The sequence below is a fragment of the Rhinolophus sinicus genome, chromosome 3 (genome assembly GCF_057876585.1).
Source record: "Rhinolophus sinicus isolate RSI-liver-muscle chromosome 3, RSI-T2T, whole genome shotgun sequence".
NCBI classification, from domain to species: Eukaryota; Metazoa; Chordata; class Mammalia; order Chiroptera; family Rhinolophidae; genus Rhinolophus; species Rhinolophus sinicus.
Window position 1 is genome coordinate 156875277 of NC_142503.1, and position 14591 is coordinate 156889867.

At 49.6% G+C, this 14591-nt stretch overlaps 1 protein-coding gene across 3 annotated transcripts in view; it reads left to right on the plus strand.

Annotated features, from left to right (window-relative positions):
- SLC24A1 (solute carrier family 24 member 1) overlaps nucleotides 1-14591 on the plus strand; it is a 30507-nt gene that overhangs the window by 10820 nt on the left and 5096 nt on the right. Inside the window, exons 3-6 of one of the 3 annotated variants that reach the window (XM_074327547.2) lie at nucleotides 5712-5765; nucleotides 7112-7220; nucleotides 11047-11133; nucleotides 12115-12206. The exons of 1 other annotated variant lie outside the window; for it this stretch is intronic. In XM_074327547.2, coding sequence (XP_074183648.2) covers nucleotides 5712-5765; nucleotides 7112-7220; nucleotides 11047-11133; nucleotides 12115-12206 — 342 coding nt within the window. The remainder of the gene's footprint in view (nucleotides 1-5711; nucleotides 5766-7111; nucleotides 7221-11046; nucleotides 11134-12114; nucleotides 12207-14591) is intronic. One more of the 3 variants, XM_088797315.1, reaches the window with a different exon arrangement.

Here is a 14591-nt window from a genome sequence, read left to right on the forward strand (position 1 = left end):
AGAAAGGACAGACATAGACAAGAGTAACTATAATAAAGGAAACACTATGCAAAGTGCGACAAAGTCACTTTGCTTTTCATCCAGACCTTAGATTGCTCATCTGTAAAGTAAATGAGATGAACTAATGCAGGGGTTGGCAGACTTACTGTAAAGGGACAGAGAGTAAACATTTTAGCCTTTGCAGGCCACACCGTCTCTGTCACAACTACTCCACTGTTGTGTGAAAGCAGCACAGACAGTATGGAGACGAATGGGATGGCCACGTGGTGTTTTTTACTAAGAGCAACATACTCACAAGTGTCTTCCTACCCGAACAACTTGGAGACGTCAGATCAGCAAAGAGTGATTCATTTTCTTACTGAATATGCACCCAACTGGTATCTGTGGAGTTTCTGAGCTGGAGGATCTTTCACTTTACTTTTTATTCTGCTCTGATAATCTAGAATCAGGATAAAAATTTGGGGGGGGAATGATTCTAATCAGAATTTACCTCAGAGTATTTTCAGAAAAAAGTAAATGACATAGCAGCAGACATTGACACATACCGTGTTTCCCCGAAAATATGACCTAGCCAGACCAGCAGCTCTAATGCGTCTTTTGGAGCAAAAATTAATATAAGACCCGGTCTTATTTTACTATAATACAAGACTGGATCTTATATATAATATAATATAATATAATATAATATAATATAATATAATATAATATAATATAATATAATATAATATAATATAATACCAGGTATAATATAATATAATATAATATAATATAATATAATATAATATAATATAATACCCGGTCTTATATTATATAAGACCAGGTCTTACCCGGTCTTATAGTATATAAGACTGGGTCTTATATTAATTTTTGCTCCAAAAGACGCATTAGAGCTGATTGTCCAGCTAGGTCTTTTTATCGGGGAAATACGATAGTAACTATTTTAGAGACTTTTGACACAGCCGGAACAAAAAGTAAATCCTAACATATTTCAGCTAACATTGTCAAACTGACATGTGTTGATTGGTTTAAGGAACCACCCCAATAAGGAAATGATAAGTGTTTGTATAGTTACCAACACAGTCTAACGTAGCTTGCTCTGAAACTTGCTCTGAGTTTGGAGCTCTCATTGTATTTGTTCTGGCCAGAAATGATACATGTCTGACACGCCTTGACCACGTGTACTCACAGAAAGCCAACAACAAACAGCAAAACTAAGGCGTTAGCCTTGCTGAATGGAAGGTCTTACCTGTTTTGGAAGGACGATGTTCCATCTTTAGAGAGAGTTATGAGCTTAGCCAGGAAGGACCAGTCATTTGCATGAGACACTGATTGGCAAGACAGTCCTTTGGGGTGCCAGTGATGAGAAGGGAAGCAAGGCAGAGAATGAGTCGGGTCTGGGCCCCTTGGAAAACCCTGTACCCACATTCTACCCCCAAAGTACTTCAGAATGTGAAACTGGAGGAAAACTGCCACTCTTTCCTAAATGCCTTTGGGGCGGTTTGCTTCCTGGTGGGATTATTTATTAAACCAACCAACAGCACCCGCAAGCAGACAAACCTGGTGTCCCCTTAGGTTTCTCGTCAGGGTTGACATTTACTGTACTGCCAGCTGCCTGCTGTGGGGACAGGGAGGGTGTGGATAGGAAGCAGCCACCAGGGCCCCTCCTGCCTCTGCCCCCCCCCCCCCCCCCCAATTTAGGCTGTGCTCTCCAACAGCCCATCCTAGCCTGGGCTGAGGGGTTCCCTCCTTTAATTCTTTAAATAATAGTCAGCTTCCCCCCAGTTGTCAGGAAAAGATGGTAAGAACAGAATTGTCAACTTAAAGGCTTTCTTTCCTTGTATAATTTTCTTAAGCTTTTAGTTAAAGTTCCCCTGCTAGTGGGTGCTAGTAGATGACAAAGTGAATGCATAGGAAACAAACAAATAGTCACAGAAAAACTCAAACATCTGATCATGCCTGGTCCAATATCTTGTTTTCATGGGTGCGTGTATGCTTATAGTTGAGATTTTACATGCATCCATGCAACACAGTGTGTTTTCTCCTAGTGCATATGATAGGATTAAGTATGAAATTAGATATTCATGGTATTCTACAAAGAACAGCATGATTTCTAGATGCTCTGCCACCTGTATAAATTGGAAACATAAATCCAACAGAAAATTTTTTAATGTGGGTGAGTGGACATACGGATGATAAACAAGTAAAATATATTAAGAAGATAATTTCAGAGTGTGACAAGTGCCGTGCAGGAAATAAACAGTGCATGTGATGGGGAGTGAGTGTGGGTAGTGGCCCCCTTTTGTGAGGGAGAGGAAGGGAGGCCTCTTGGAAGAGGAGAAGTCCAAGTCGAGATCTGCAGAATGAGAGGGGAAACACCCCATGTTCCATGGGGAAGAATTCTGAAGAGGAAACAGCATTTGCAAAGTCTCAAAGTGGGGAAAGAGCTCTGTGTATTGGCGGAGAGAATGGGGGGCCAGTGTGGTTGGTGAGTAAGGGGAGAGTGGTACAGGGCATGCTGGGAGGAGGGTGGGAGCTGCTGCATGCAGGGCGCCGTGAGCAGACACGGAGTTGGAATTGTATTTGAAGCTCGATAGGGAATGTTGTGGTGAGGGGCCATATGTAAAAGGCTGCTTCCTAACTGCTGTGTCGAGAGTAAATTGTAGGTGTAAAAGGGTGCAGGCAGGAGTCCAGTTAGGAGGCTGTTGTGGGCATCCAGTATATATACATTTATATTATATATAACTATATATAATATACATATGTATGTGTATGTGTGTCATATATATGAAATGAGCTAGTGCTCTGAATTGAGATGTGCTGTAAGTATAAAATACACACTGGGTTTCAAAGGCTTAGGGTGAAAAAATGTAAAATATCTCATTAATATTTTAAAAATTATGTTGAATTATAGTTTTTATACGTTAGGTTAAATAAAGTATGTTATTGAAATTAATTTTACCTGTTTCTTTTACTTTTAAAAACCTGGGGAGGCCAACATGGCAGCCCTCCAGCGGGCTTGTCCTCTTGAGTTCCAGTTTCTGTGTCCCACTCATGGAGCAGTTAATCATCGGCCTCTCCCCTCTAGACCAACCATGACATAGTTCCAGAACCACACATTTCAGTCTGTGATTTTTTAAAACACATTCACATCACAGCTGCCGGGGGCTTGACTGGCATGAAGGCATCCTCTCCAGGTTCTTCAGCCCCTTTGCTGGTTTTCACAGGCAGGAAGCCGAGGTGGGGTGATGAGGCGGAGGAGAGAGGAGGGAGAATGTGTGGTGTGAGGGGCGGATGTGGGAATGTGTTTGTCGTAAGGGCCTGTTCTGAGAGCACCTACTTTCTGGTACTGCTACCCAGAAATAGACCCATCACCTACACTCTAACGCAGACAAACATTCATGTCCGTTTACCTCAATAATTTGAAAAGAGCCACTAGAGAATATAGATTGGACCTCATTTTCTTGTTATGCTTGGGAAATGTGATTTAGTAAAAAAAAACAAAACAAAAAAACAAAAACAAACCTTGAATGGAGATTAGGAGATCGGGGTTGTCATTATCTTTGTAAAGGCGGGCAAGTCATAGACTTTCTACATCTCTGTTTTTTCACCTATCAAAATAGCAATAAGAATACTAGTTTTGTTTATTTCATGGAGTTGAGGTTAGAAGATACAGATGTGTTCAATAAACAGTGATCCCACAGAGAAGTTGTTTTGATTTGAATAAATCTGAATGGCAGAGAAGTCATTAGACGTGTGCGTCATGGGATAAAAGTGGGTTTCTCCTGCCCCTCTGCAGACAGAACCAGCCATCCCAAAGGGCAGCCTGGCCCCTCATCGTTCTTTGCCTCCAGAAATACCTCACTGGAGGAGGGTTGCCATGATAAATAGGGAGATGGGTGATCCAGTGGGGTTCAGTGTTGTAGACTCCAGTATCCCAGTAAGTTTACAGGTTTGTCATGAAAGAGTTAGGGAAGTTGTTCAGAAAATCCACAGTGCCCCCCTTCATATGCAGATTGGTTATTTCTGCTCTGTTTCATTCATTTGTATATTCCTTCCTCCCTCCCTCCCTTCCTTCCTTCCTTCCTTCCTTCCTTCCTTCCTTCCTTCCTTCCTTCAGCAGTCCATTCATTTATTCATTCATTTGGCATGTATCCAAGCATTCAAACCTCCCCTATCCTTCACAGCTTACCCAAATTCTATGTACTTCTGGAAGCCTTCCTTGTCCATCCTAGCACAGCACCTTAATCTATGCCCCTCCGTTCTTAAAACACATTCTACTTTGTCATGTGTTTGTGTTATCATTGGTCTCAATTCTTTTCCGGACATAAAATCCATGTCCTAAACGTCTTTGTATCCCTATAGCACTAGCACAGAGCCATGTAAACAAACAGGTGCTCAGGCAGGAAGAACTGAATGAATGAACAAAGTGGGTGAATGGAAGGGTGGGTAGCCTTGGATCAGGCAGTATTTTCTATATTTCCTGAGCTGAACAGAGAAGGGAATAGAGCAATTCCAGTTCTAATCCTGGCCACGGAGGTTGGTGTGGCGGAGAAGGCAATGGGAAGGTGAAGACAGTGGCTGGGGGGTGGGGGCAGCCATTAATGACCTTGTCTGAAGACAGCACTGGAGGACGACAGCTGGGAGTATCTACGCATTCAGTTCACCTTTACTGAGCACCTACTGTGTACAAGACACTATGCAACAGGTTAGGAGAACAGACATGACTGTATCACACGTTCATCGCATGGCAAAAAATGGAGTCTAGCTGGGTAGACAACTCATGTATGTGAAAAGTTACGCAATGGCTTTTTTTTACAAGTTCGAATGGTATTTATTACAAGGCAGTAAATACAAAGCGGCAAGCTGGTGGTCCAGACAGGAAGTACGTGGGCTTAACATGTCCTCATCTTGGATTTTCTACAGCTGTCCCAGTTCCCAGCTGGCTGCCCTATAGCTTCCGCACGCACTTACTTGATGACAGAGCCAGATTTTGGTATCACAAAATGTGCTCACTGTTGTTAGACCACTTTCAAAAAGAGATGTATCTTCGTGAGTTGAAATGACGGTGGGGCGGAAGGAGCCATTTGGGAAAACTTTATATAAAATTTCACCCTGAATTTTCTGAAAATTTGCTAGCCACCGAGGGATGGAGAAGACATTTTAGGCACAGGGAAAAGGCATGACCAAGGGAATCGGAGTTGGAAGAGATTCGGTATATTTAGAAGGCAGTCCGTTCATTTAACAAATATATATCAAACCCTTGCTAAGTGCCTGGCCGTGTTTTTCTGCTGGACACACGTAGTGAATGAACTAGGCAGTTTGCCTTCAAGATGCTAGTGGGGCAGTCAGTTTATTTGCATGTTTGCTAACATGCAAATAACATACAAATAAATTGGGGAAAGTGCTATGAAGGAAAAGAACAGAAGTCTATAAAAGAGAATGAGATGGGCGCCCTATTATGAGCATTTCAAGGTGGGGGAAGAGGATGGCACATCTGAGGGGCCAAGAGCCAGCTGGTGTCCCTGGGCCTTAGTGAGTGGACACAATTGGCTGGGAATAACATGTGCCAGCTGAAGCCAGACTGTGGAAGGCCGGCTCTCTCTGGGTGTGTTTCTGTGTGCCAACCTGAGGGCTCCCTGGAAAGAAAGGGAAGCAGGGACAAAGAATGAGGGTCTCGCCAAACATCTTGTGACTCCTGTCCCTGTTTGCAGCCAGGTGATGGGTCTGTTGCGGTGGATGAGCTACAGGATGACAAGAAGCTGAAGGTGGGTGCCATGTGCAGTCTGCCCAGTGAGGACACCACGGGGTCTCAGATGACATCCACAGACGCAGGGCACTGGGGCCCTGGGCCGGGGATCTTGGGCTGGAAGCTGCTGGGAGTGCTGCCGGGGTGAGCCAGGGAGGGAGCGGGCTCCTTTGCCAGAGGGACCCTCACCTTCAGGTGGCCTTGGAGGAGGTGTCGTTTTGGAGATAAGCCTAGAATGTCACTGCTCGCTCTGCCACTAGCTTGCTGTGTGGGCTTGGGCCTTACGTGCTGCATCTGTGAAATGACTGGACTAGATGAAGTCAAGTCCACCTTTCCAGTCCCGGCACGCCGTGATTGATCTAAAAGCCTAACTACCTGTCGCTTTGGAGTGCGCAGAACTAAGAGAACCACAGGAGGGGCCCTAGGGGCAGGGGAGTCGGAGATTTCTGAACAACTGTGTCTTAGCTGCCTTTGGCCCATGGGGTATTTGGGAAGAAGAATGGGGACCTTAGAGACGAGGGGCGGGGCCTGAATGAAACCTCCCCCATCCAAAGAAAATCCCTAGGCCTGTTGTAAAGTACTGTGTTACCACAGCCACTAGGTGGCAGAAGAGTTTAGAGCCAGAGGGATGGGGAAGGCGGAAGGTGGGGATGGAGGGAATGAGGAAGGGTTTGTCTGTCATTGGAAGTTCCATTGTAAATCCGGTAATGTTTCTATCTGTGTAACTATGAATCAGTGTGTGTCACATCTGTGTGTGTGCCTGTGAAGGTTTCTTGAGCACGTGGGTAGAAATAAAAGATCTGGACTGGGAATCAGAAGAGCTGGGCGCTAGTCATGACTTTCCTTTGACACCTTGGGTACCCTTGGACGAGCCACCTGGCCTCGTTGAGTTTTCGTGTCCTTTTCTGTAGAAGGATCACAGCCTCTGCTCTCTGGGAGCGGCAATGGCAGAGCACCGTGATGCCCGTTGTGGACTGCAGAGGCTGTACCTCGCGCAGTGGGTCTGACTGTGTGTTGTGTGGGTGAGTGTGGGTTTCCGTGCGGGTGTGCTGGCTGGACGGACACACCTTTGGTCCTGTGTTATCCTTCGCACACATTGTCTGCTGCTCCAAGGTCTTGCTGAGACCTTGGGGAGTTATTCAGTATGTAGACGTAGCCAGTCTTGGAGTCGTTGAGAGGAGGCTGAGAAAGAAAGTAGTGTCACTCTCTTGGTTGAGGTGAAAGGAGTGAGGCAGCCAGGATAAGTCTCCCGTGCTTCGGCCCTGATCTCTAGGGGAGGGAGGCAGGGTTAGCCAGGCTGTCAGCGGCTCCTGCCCTGGCTCGGGCCGGGGCCCACTGAGGTCAGTGCCGCTCTCTCCTGCTCAGCTCCCGGCCGTGCTGACCCGAGGGAGGAGCTCGGCCTCTCTGCACAACAGCACCGGCCGCAGCACCGTTTACCGGCTCCTGCTTCACAGCCTGCACCCCATGGGGGAAGGTAAGCAAGGCCTCCCCAGACCTGCTGCTCTCCCTGTCCCCTCCTTCCCTCCTGCAGCAGGGCAACTGGGAGGCAGGGGCTGGGGTGAGGGGGAGCGGGAAGAGAGAGTTAGCAGCGAGAGTGGATGGTGCAGTCAGTCTGGGAGACAGACGGGATAGAGACCAAGGCACGGAACTGACCAGGAGGCGCCCGGGGCGCTAAGATCCTTGGGTATCCACGTCCCACCACCCCCTGCCTCCGGGGCCCTCCCTGTCACATGAAGGGGTTCACCTGCAGTTGGTGTGGCCATGAGTGCCATGTGCCCTGCACTGGGCTGTTTTGGGGCTGCCTTTGTGACGTCCCTGCAGAGCTCACCACCCCAGTTTGAGCCCCATGTCCCACTGTCTCCAGTCAGGCAGCTGGGCTCAGGCTGACTGGCCAGGGCCACTTCTGGGGCACCTCCTGTAGGGCCTCATAGCCAGAAGCTCATGGCACCCCCCTTTGCTCTGTATTTAATCTGTCCTAGGAAGCCTGCTGACCCCTCCCCCCAGCCGGGGATCCCAAAGGACATCCTGGGAGCCGCCAGGACCACTTCTGGGGGTGGTGAGGACCCAAAGTACAGTGGGGGCTGATGTCTGACTTGACAAATGATGGGGGCAACTGATATTTTCACCATCCATCTTACCGAGTCCTGCCCTCTGGTCCCCTTCCCCAGAGAGCTGCCCCTAACATGATTCTCAGGCCCTCAAAAGGCCCCCTCAGGTGTGCGCCTGCTCTCCTTGAGCGCCTCCTTCTCTGGGGCTCTGCTGCAGAACTGAGAGCCGGTGGAAGGCCCCTCAAGGGCAGGTAGACCTTTGGGCCGAAGCTAAGGGGTCGGGGTTGCAGTTGGGCAGGAGGGCTGAGGACTGAGCTGAACATGACACCAGAGACAGACTCCTGGGCCCCAGGGACATCCTGACTGACCTTTCTGGCTCAGGGACAAAGTTTGGGGGCTCAGAATTTCCTCAGGCCCTGAACTTTCTTCTTCAGACACAATATTGGGTGTTGGCTGTTTAAAACAAGTGTATTGTACTGTGAAGAGCAGGGTCAATGACAAGGTGATCAAACCTTCTTTGGAAAACCCTCCAGGTGAGCCTTGGCAGACACTGAGAGAGGCCACTCCCAAGTGTCAGCTCCGGGGAAACAGTAGCCTGGGGTTTTGAGAGCAGAGGACACAGCACCTGGCAGCCTGTGCATGGTCAGTGCTGGCAGCGGACCGGGCCTGGGCGTCATGAAGAAGCTGTATCTCTGGGTTACGGTTGGCCACTCCTGTGGAATCACCGACTCTGGCAAAGGCCTTTAGATAAAGACTTCTCCTCAGTGGGATCACAGGCCCCCTGCCTGGGCCAGTGCCACCAACAGCCGCCAGCTGGCCTCCTTGTACTAACAGGATTATGTGATGTTCAGGCCAGGCTGAGGTCAGAGGAGATTGATACTAAGGAGATGACCCACTGCGCTGAGAGCTGAGGGGCCGTGTGAGGAAACAAGCTGTGGTGGAGCCAGGGACGTCATCCCGAGGAAGACGTCCGTCGTGTGCACGTGTGGCGGGCATGGAACGGCCTCACTGGGAGTGACTGCTGACATCTCGGGGTGCGGTCCTGCTCAGAGAAGCGGACCCTGATACTCCACCCCGATTCCATCCAGGAGGGACTGGGGCTGTGATGAAGGCCTTTGTCCCCAAGACTTTCCAGATACATGTTTGTATTTCCATATGCTGTTTCCAAACGGCTGTCCAGATGTTTCCACTCTTTCCACGTGTTCCAGTTCTTCCACAGAGCCAACCTGTGGTGTAAACTCTCACCCCGTGAAGGGGCTTTACCTTTCCAGGATCCCTTGCCTCTTCTGGTGATTTCACGTGTGTGTGTGTGTGTGTGTGTGTGTGTGTGTGTGTGTGTGTGATGGAGAGACAGAGACAGAGAGAAACAAGAGAGAGAGGTCCTGACCTGCTTTCCTCAGGAGCATGGGAAATGAGAGGTTAGGGTGTGTGACAGGGGATGAAAAGGAAAGAGGGGAACTTGGTTTTCTTTTCAGCCCCTCTGGCCAACAGTCAGCAGATACTGTCAGCCCCAGGACTGGAAGCAGGGCAGCCCTTCTTTGATAACGGCTACGTGCTGCTCAACAGAAAACTGCAGTGCTTGATCAAGGCCAAGGGCGCAGGACTTGTCTGGATGAAGGATGCCGGCCTCCTGCCATCTCAGTTCTGATGAGGGCCCCCTGGGCCAGCCCACCAGGACACTTTGAGGGACCACATAAGCAAACTGGTGGCTCTGCAGGATGGAGCCGGCTGCCAGAGGCGGCTGAACTAGCTCAGAGTTTAGGAGACAGGTGGAGAGGAGGAAATTCCAGACCTGTTTATGTTTCCTGCCCTTCCTGAACCCAGGCAGAGATGGATCCACCCAGGTTCCCTGATTGCACCTGGATTATGGACTAGAGGATCTCCAGGGTCCCTTTGTAACCCAAACCCCCTGGAATGTGGGGCCTCAGCACTGCAGTCTGGGTGGGACTACTGTTGTCAGTGCATCATTGTCGTCATAGCAAAAACGGACATAGTGCTTTCTAGGTGTCAGGCACTGTTTCAAGCACATTCACGTATGGATTCATTTATTCCTTCAACAAGTCTAAGATTTTGCAGATGAAAAACCTGAGGTACGGAGAGGTTAAAGAATCACCCGACTAGGCATCACCCAGCGAGGTCCGTGGCTAGCAAGTGGCAGAACTGGGATTCAAATGCAGGCTGTGTGGTTCCAGGGTCTGAACTAACGTAATATTGCAGCAATGGAAGCCTTTTCATTTAGTTTGTCTCCTGGACCCCACATCACTGCTCTGAGCATACCATGGCGTTGCCTTTTTAGAGAGGGGACTCTGATGCTTAGAGAGGGGCATGGGCTTCTCAAGATCACCCAGTGCTCGCAGGGCAGAGCCAGCCTGGACTCGAGAATAGACTCCACAGCACCACTTTGTTGTATCACATGTGCCATGGTCCTCACCCCCCCAGACTACACGGCTGTGAACCCCTGCACCTCAGTTTCTGAGCCTCTCACCTGAAATTGCACACATAAAGCACTTTGCATTTGTCTGGAACATAGTCACGTTGAAAGAGAGTTGCCCTCCTGTTTTTCTTGCCGAGAAGTCAGGCAGCTCCATTGTGGGCACGGTGCCCTGAGCTTCGGCCAAGTGTGTGCGCAGGGAACCTGCGTGTCCTGCGTGGGTCCTGGTGTCTACGGTCAGAAAGGGTGTGGCAGGGAGCTTGGTGGCAGCTATTTCCCCGTTCCCACTGGAGAGGAAAGGCTCATGCACATGGCCTAGAGTTATAGCAAAGCTTCTAGTAGATTCATAGAAAGTACGCTGCAAAGGACCTTGCCGATAATTCAGCCCACGGGTGTCAAAAACACCTCCCTGCCATTATTTCTCCATTCTCTGCCCACTGCAGACATTCCTGATCAATCCCGGCAGTCTCCCACCAAGCCTGGATGAGAATTCTGCTCAGTTCAGCACTCTAGCGGTCATCACGTGAGCTCACAAAGGAAATAAATAATATTTGTTGTCCCCAAAAGTACCCATGTTATTTGAAATAGGCCTAGAGAGGGGAGGTGACTTGCCCAAGATCCCAGCCAGTTAGTGACAGTGCAGGGAGTTGGGGACAAAAGTTTGGGAACTGGGCACCATGAAGAAGCCTAGTTGGGCGGGAATCCAGACAGCGCGACTCCCAGGCCAGCCTCTCCCCACCCGCTTCAGCTGCTCTAACCAGCCAACTGAAGGGCGTGGCAAGCATATGTGGTCCCACATGTGTTTCCTGTCTCATTCGCAGCACACTCCTCCAAGAACGAGGAGGAGGAAAGCTTGAATCAGGAGGGCAAAGCCAAACCTCAGGCCAAAGCAGAGAGCAAACCAGAAGGTGAGAGGATGGCGAGACCAGTGGGTTTTCTCCTGCCACCTCCCACCGTCCTGTTGGCCAGGGACTGAGGCTGCCTCTTGGGCTCTCTTAGCCAGTCGGCTAAAGTGGCAGCGTGGTGCTGCCTGCACTCCAGCCGCCCCCTTCCCGAGGCCAGTCCTGGACAGCTCCCTCTGCACTTTCCTTAGATGGGGTCGGCAGTCAGGCTGGAGGTCATTGAACATCCACTTTTTTCTGCTAAATCTCAGCCCAAATTAGACTCTATTTCTTCTTCCCGCCACTTCTACAAAAGAGCAGTTGTGCTGGGGTTTGTTCTGAGACCAGCAACCCCAGTGAAGGAAGGCTACCAGGAGTCTGGTGACACAGAAGTCCAGTATCTGTGTGGCAGCTACTGCCCTGTGGGCTCCGTACAGCACACCAGGCCTGCCTGATGTACTCAGCAATCCTTGGAAGGAGGTAGGGCAGCAGTCATTGTTCCCCTTCTGTAGACAAGGGAGGCTCAGAGAGGTCCAGTGACTTGCCCAAAGCCACACCGCCAAGAAATGAGAGAGCCTGTAGCTAAACCCAGCTCTGCAGACTTTCCAAGGCCTCCTCGCTGCTGCCTTTGAAACCATCAGGATCTTCTCCATGCAGTTGGTAGGGGCGAGGTCAGACCCTACGGCCTGGGGCTTTGGCCTCTCTCTGCTCCAGGTGCCCAAGCTGTTCCTTGGCCACACTGACCCGGACAGAAATGTCTGTGAATACAGGGGAGCAAAGATGGCCACTGCCCAGCTGTCCTCTTATCTGCAGTATCTCTGTGGACAGGGCAATAACAGTTCACATCATGTCATGTTACTTTTCCTATCAACAAGCAATGCCCCAGACAAATCTTCTGAGACCCTCAAGTGGACAAGTCCAGTAGCCCTGCAGCCACTCGCACCAGTCTCTGCCAGCTGCCCTCAAACCTGGCACTTTTCTGACCTCTCCCATGTTTATCCTTTAAAGAGGAAGAGCCAGCCAAACTCCCTGCGGCCACGGTCACAGCAGCCCCTGCTCCAGACGTCCTGGGGGATCAGGAGGAGGACCCTGGCGGTCAGGTAGGCACAAGCCTCTGCCCGATGGAGGAAACTGAGGCCCAGAAATGCTGACCAAAATCCTTCCTTCCTGAGGTTCATTCCTCGGGGGTAAGCACTGCCCTGTCTCTGAAGATCACATACATCATGGGCCAGTTAATTCACTGACACCTTAGTAGGAGGGAGATAATATACATGAGAAGGTGTTACCAGTTAGCACCTGTGGTAGGGACTTAAGGAATAACTGTTAGGGGCTCTGTCAGCAACAGTGAGACCAGTCAGCTGGACATGCAGGGGGGCGGGGGGCGGGGTAAAGGCCTTGGAAGCTTCCGAGGAGTCTCAGCCTTGTCCGTAGGGCTTCGCGATGACGCCGCTGTCTTCACAGCCTCACAGCCTCTTCTTCCACCATGCCCCGGCCAAACAGGACTTCTCGCCTCCATGCTTTTCTACCTCCAGGCTGAGGCCCACAGGGTTTCCTCCACAGAGAATGCCTCTCCCCTCCATATATCCTAATCTCCCTCCAGGCTCGTGCAGTGCCTCCTGGGCCCTGAGGCTTCCCTGCCCCCCCCCCCCAATCTGAATGCCCTGTACATTGTCCCTCTCTCAGGGCTCTTGTCACTGCCTTCCTTGCACTGTTTATGAGTCTCCCTAGTTCCTTTGTTGGGTGGTTAGGTTCCTGAAGGCAGGATCCAAGTCTGAATCGTCTGTCTTCCCCCCAGAGAGAAACGCAGGGCCTGGCACATGGCTGGGCTCAGTAAGTTGAGTGACTGACAGTAAATAAGCATTCAGTTGGCAAGCAAGTTCCAGCCCTGTTTGTTTGTTCTTCTTGTTTACCCAGAAGCACTCAATTATATCTCATCCTTAAACCAGCCATTTTGGGTTCAGTGTCTAAGACATCTTCGTGGTATCATGAGTATCCTGACTGGCCCATTGCAGGCAGCTCAAATGAAAGGGATTGAGGGTGCGGAGGTGTCTCCTGGAATCCCAGGGCAGGAAGTGGAGCTGGACCTAGGCCCGTGACGGCATCTGTGACCCCAGTGGTGTCTCACGCCATGTCCCGCTCTCCCTTACACCCCCTTCTCTGTGTGCAGGTCTGTCGCTTGGCCTGGCTCCATTTGCTTCCTTCTGAGCACATACAGCCCTAAACCACTACCCAGCCCTCAAGGCCAAAGGGGGAGTAACAGTGACTGGCTCCCTGTCACAAAAGAGAATCCGTTCAAACCAGGGCATGGAGCAGGAATCCAGCCTGTGTCCAATCAGCTGTGGCAGGGAAAGGTGGGGTACTTTGACTCCAACACGGAAGAAGGAACTATTGGGTGACAGTTTTCAGAGAAGAGGGTGTGGGCTGGGCAGACACCCCCTATTGATTGAAATGACTTGTCATCTCCAGAAAGCCTTCTCTCCTGATGGGGCTGGGGAGGGAGGGCAGGAATTCTGTCAGACTGAAAGCTCACTCTTCGTTCCCAATTCAAAGCAAAACTTCACAGATATTAATATTTGACTTCATCAGAGGTTCTTAACCCTGGTTGCCTATTAAAATAATTTGGAAAGCTTTGAAAAATGCCCAGGCACCACCCTCAACTGACTAAGTCAAACTCTCCGGGGCGGGTCCTTGAGCATGGATGTTTTAAAGCTTCCGGGTGGTTTTCATACACATACGAGTTGAGAACCACTGAGCATCCCTTGGGGGTACGTCTTGTCACATTCATGAAAGTCATGAAATTTGTTACAGAAGACTACTCCGTGAGCACACAGCTCATTTGTTCAAGGGATTCGACCAGCGCCTCGTTATAGATTAGCTGAGAGCCTGATCTGAGGAACCTCAGAATCAACGGCTTTTAGAGCACCTGGGGTCAACCCATGGTTCTCAAACACTGGTCTGCAGATGTCAGCTACCGGGAGTACTCGTGAGAATGTTAGAATAGATTCCTGGCTTCAATCCCAGAGATTCTAATTCAGTTGTTCCAAGTGGGGTGAGGAAACCTGTATTTCTAACAAACTCTCCAGACTATGAGGTTTGGGAACCAAAAATCTCATTTGGCCTTGGCCTCTACAAAGCAGGGTAGCTTGGTGGTTGAGAGGCCGAGAGTTGGATTATCCGTATTTAAATCTCACCTTCAAATACAAATGGTGTGGACCATGGGCAAGTTATTTAACTAGTCTGTACACTAGTTTCTCTATCTGTCAGATGGTTTTAATTCTATCTATATCATAAATTGATTCATGAAATGTAGATGCTTGCTATTATTATTCCACTTAACATAGTGCCTGGCACATAAAACCCTCAAAAATAGGTATCATCATTATTTTACATATAAGGTAATATAATAGTCCAGGCGTTTAGGGGACTCAGCAATGTGATGTAACCATGAAAAGATATCATGCCCTATTAGGCAACCTAATGGCAGT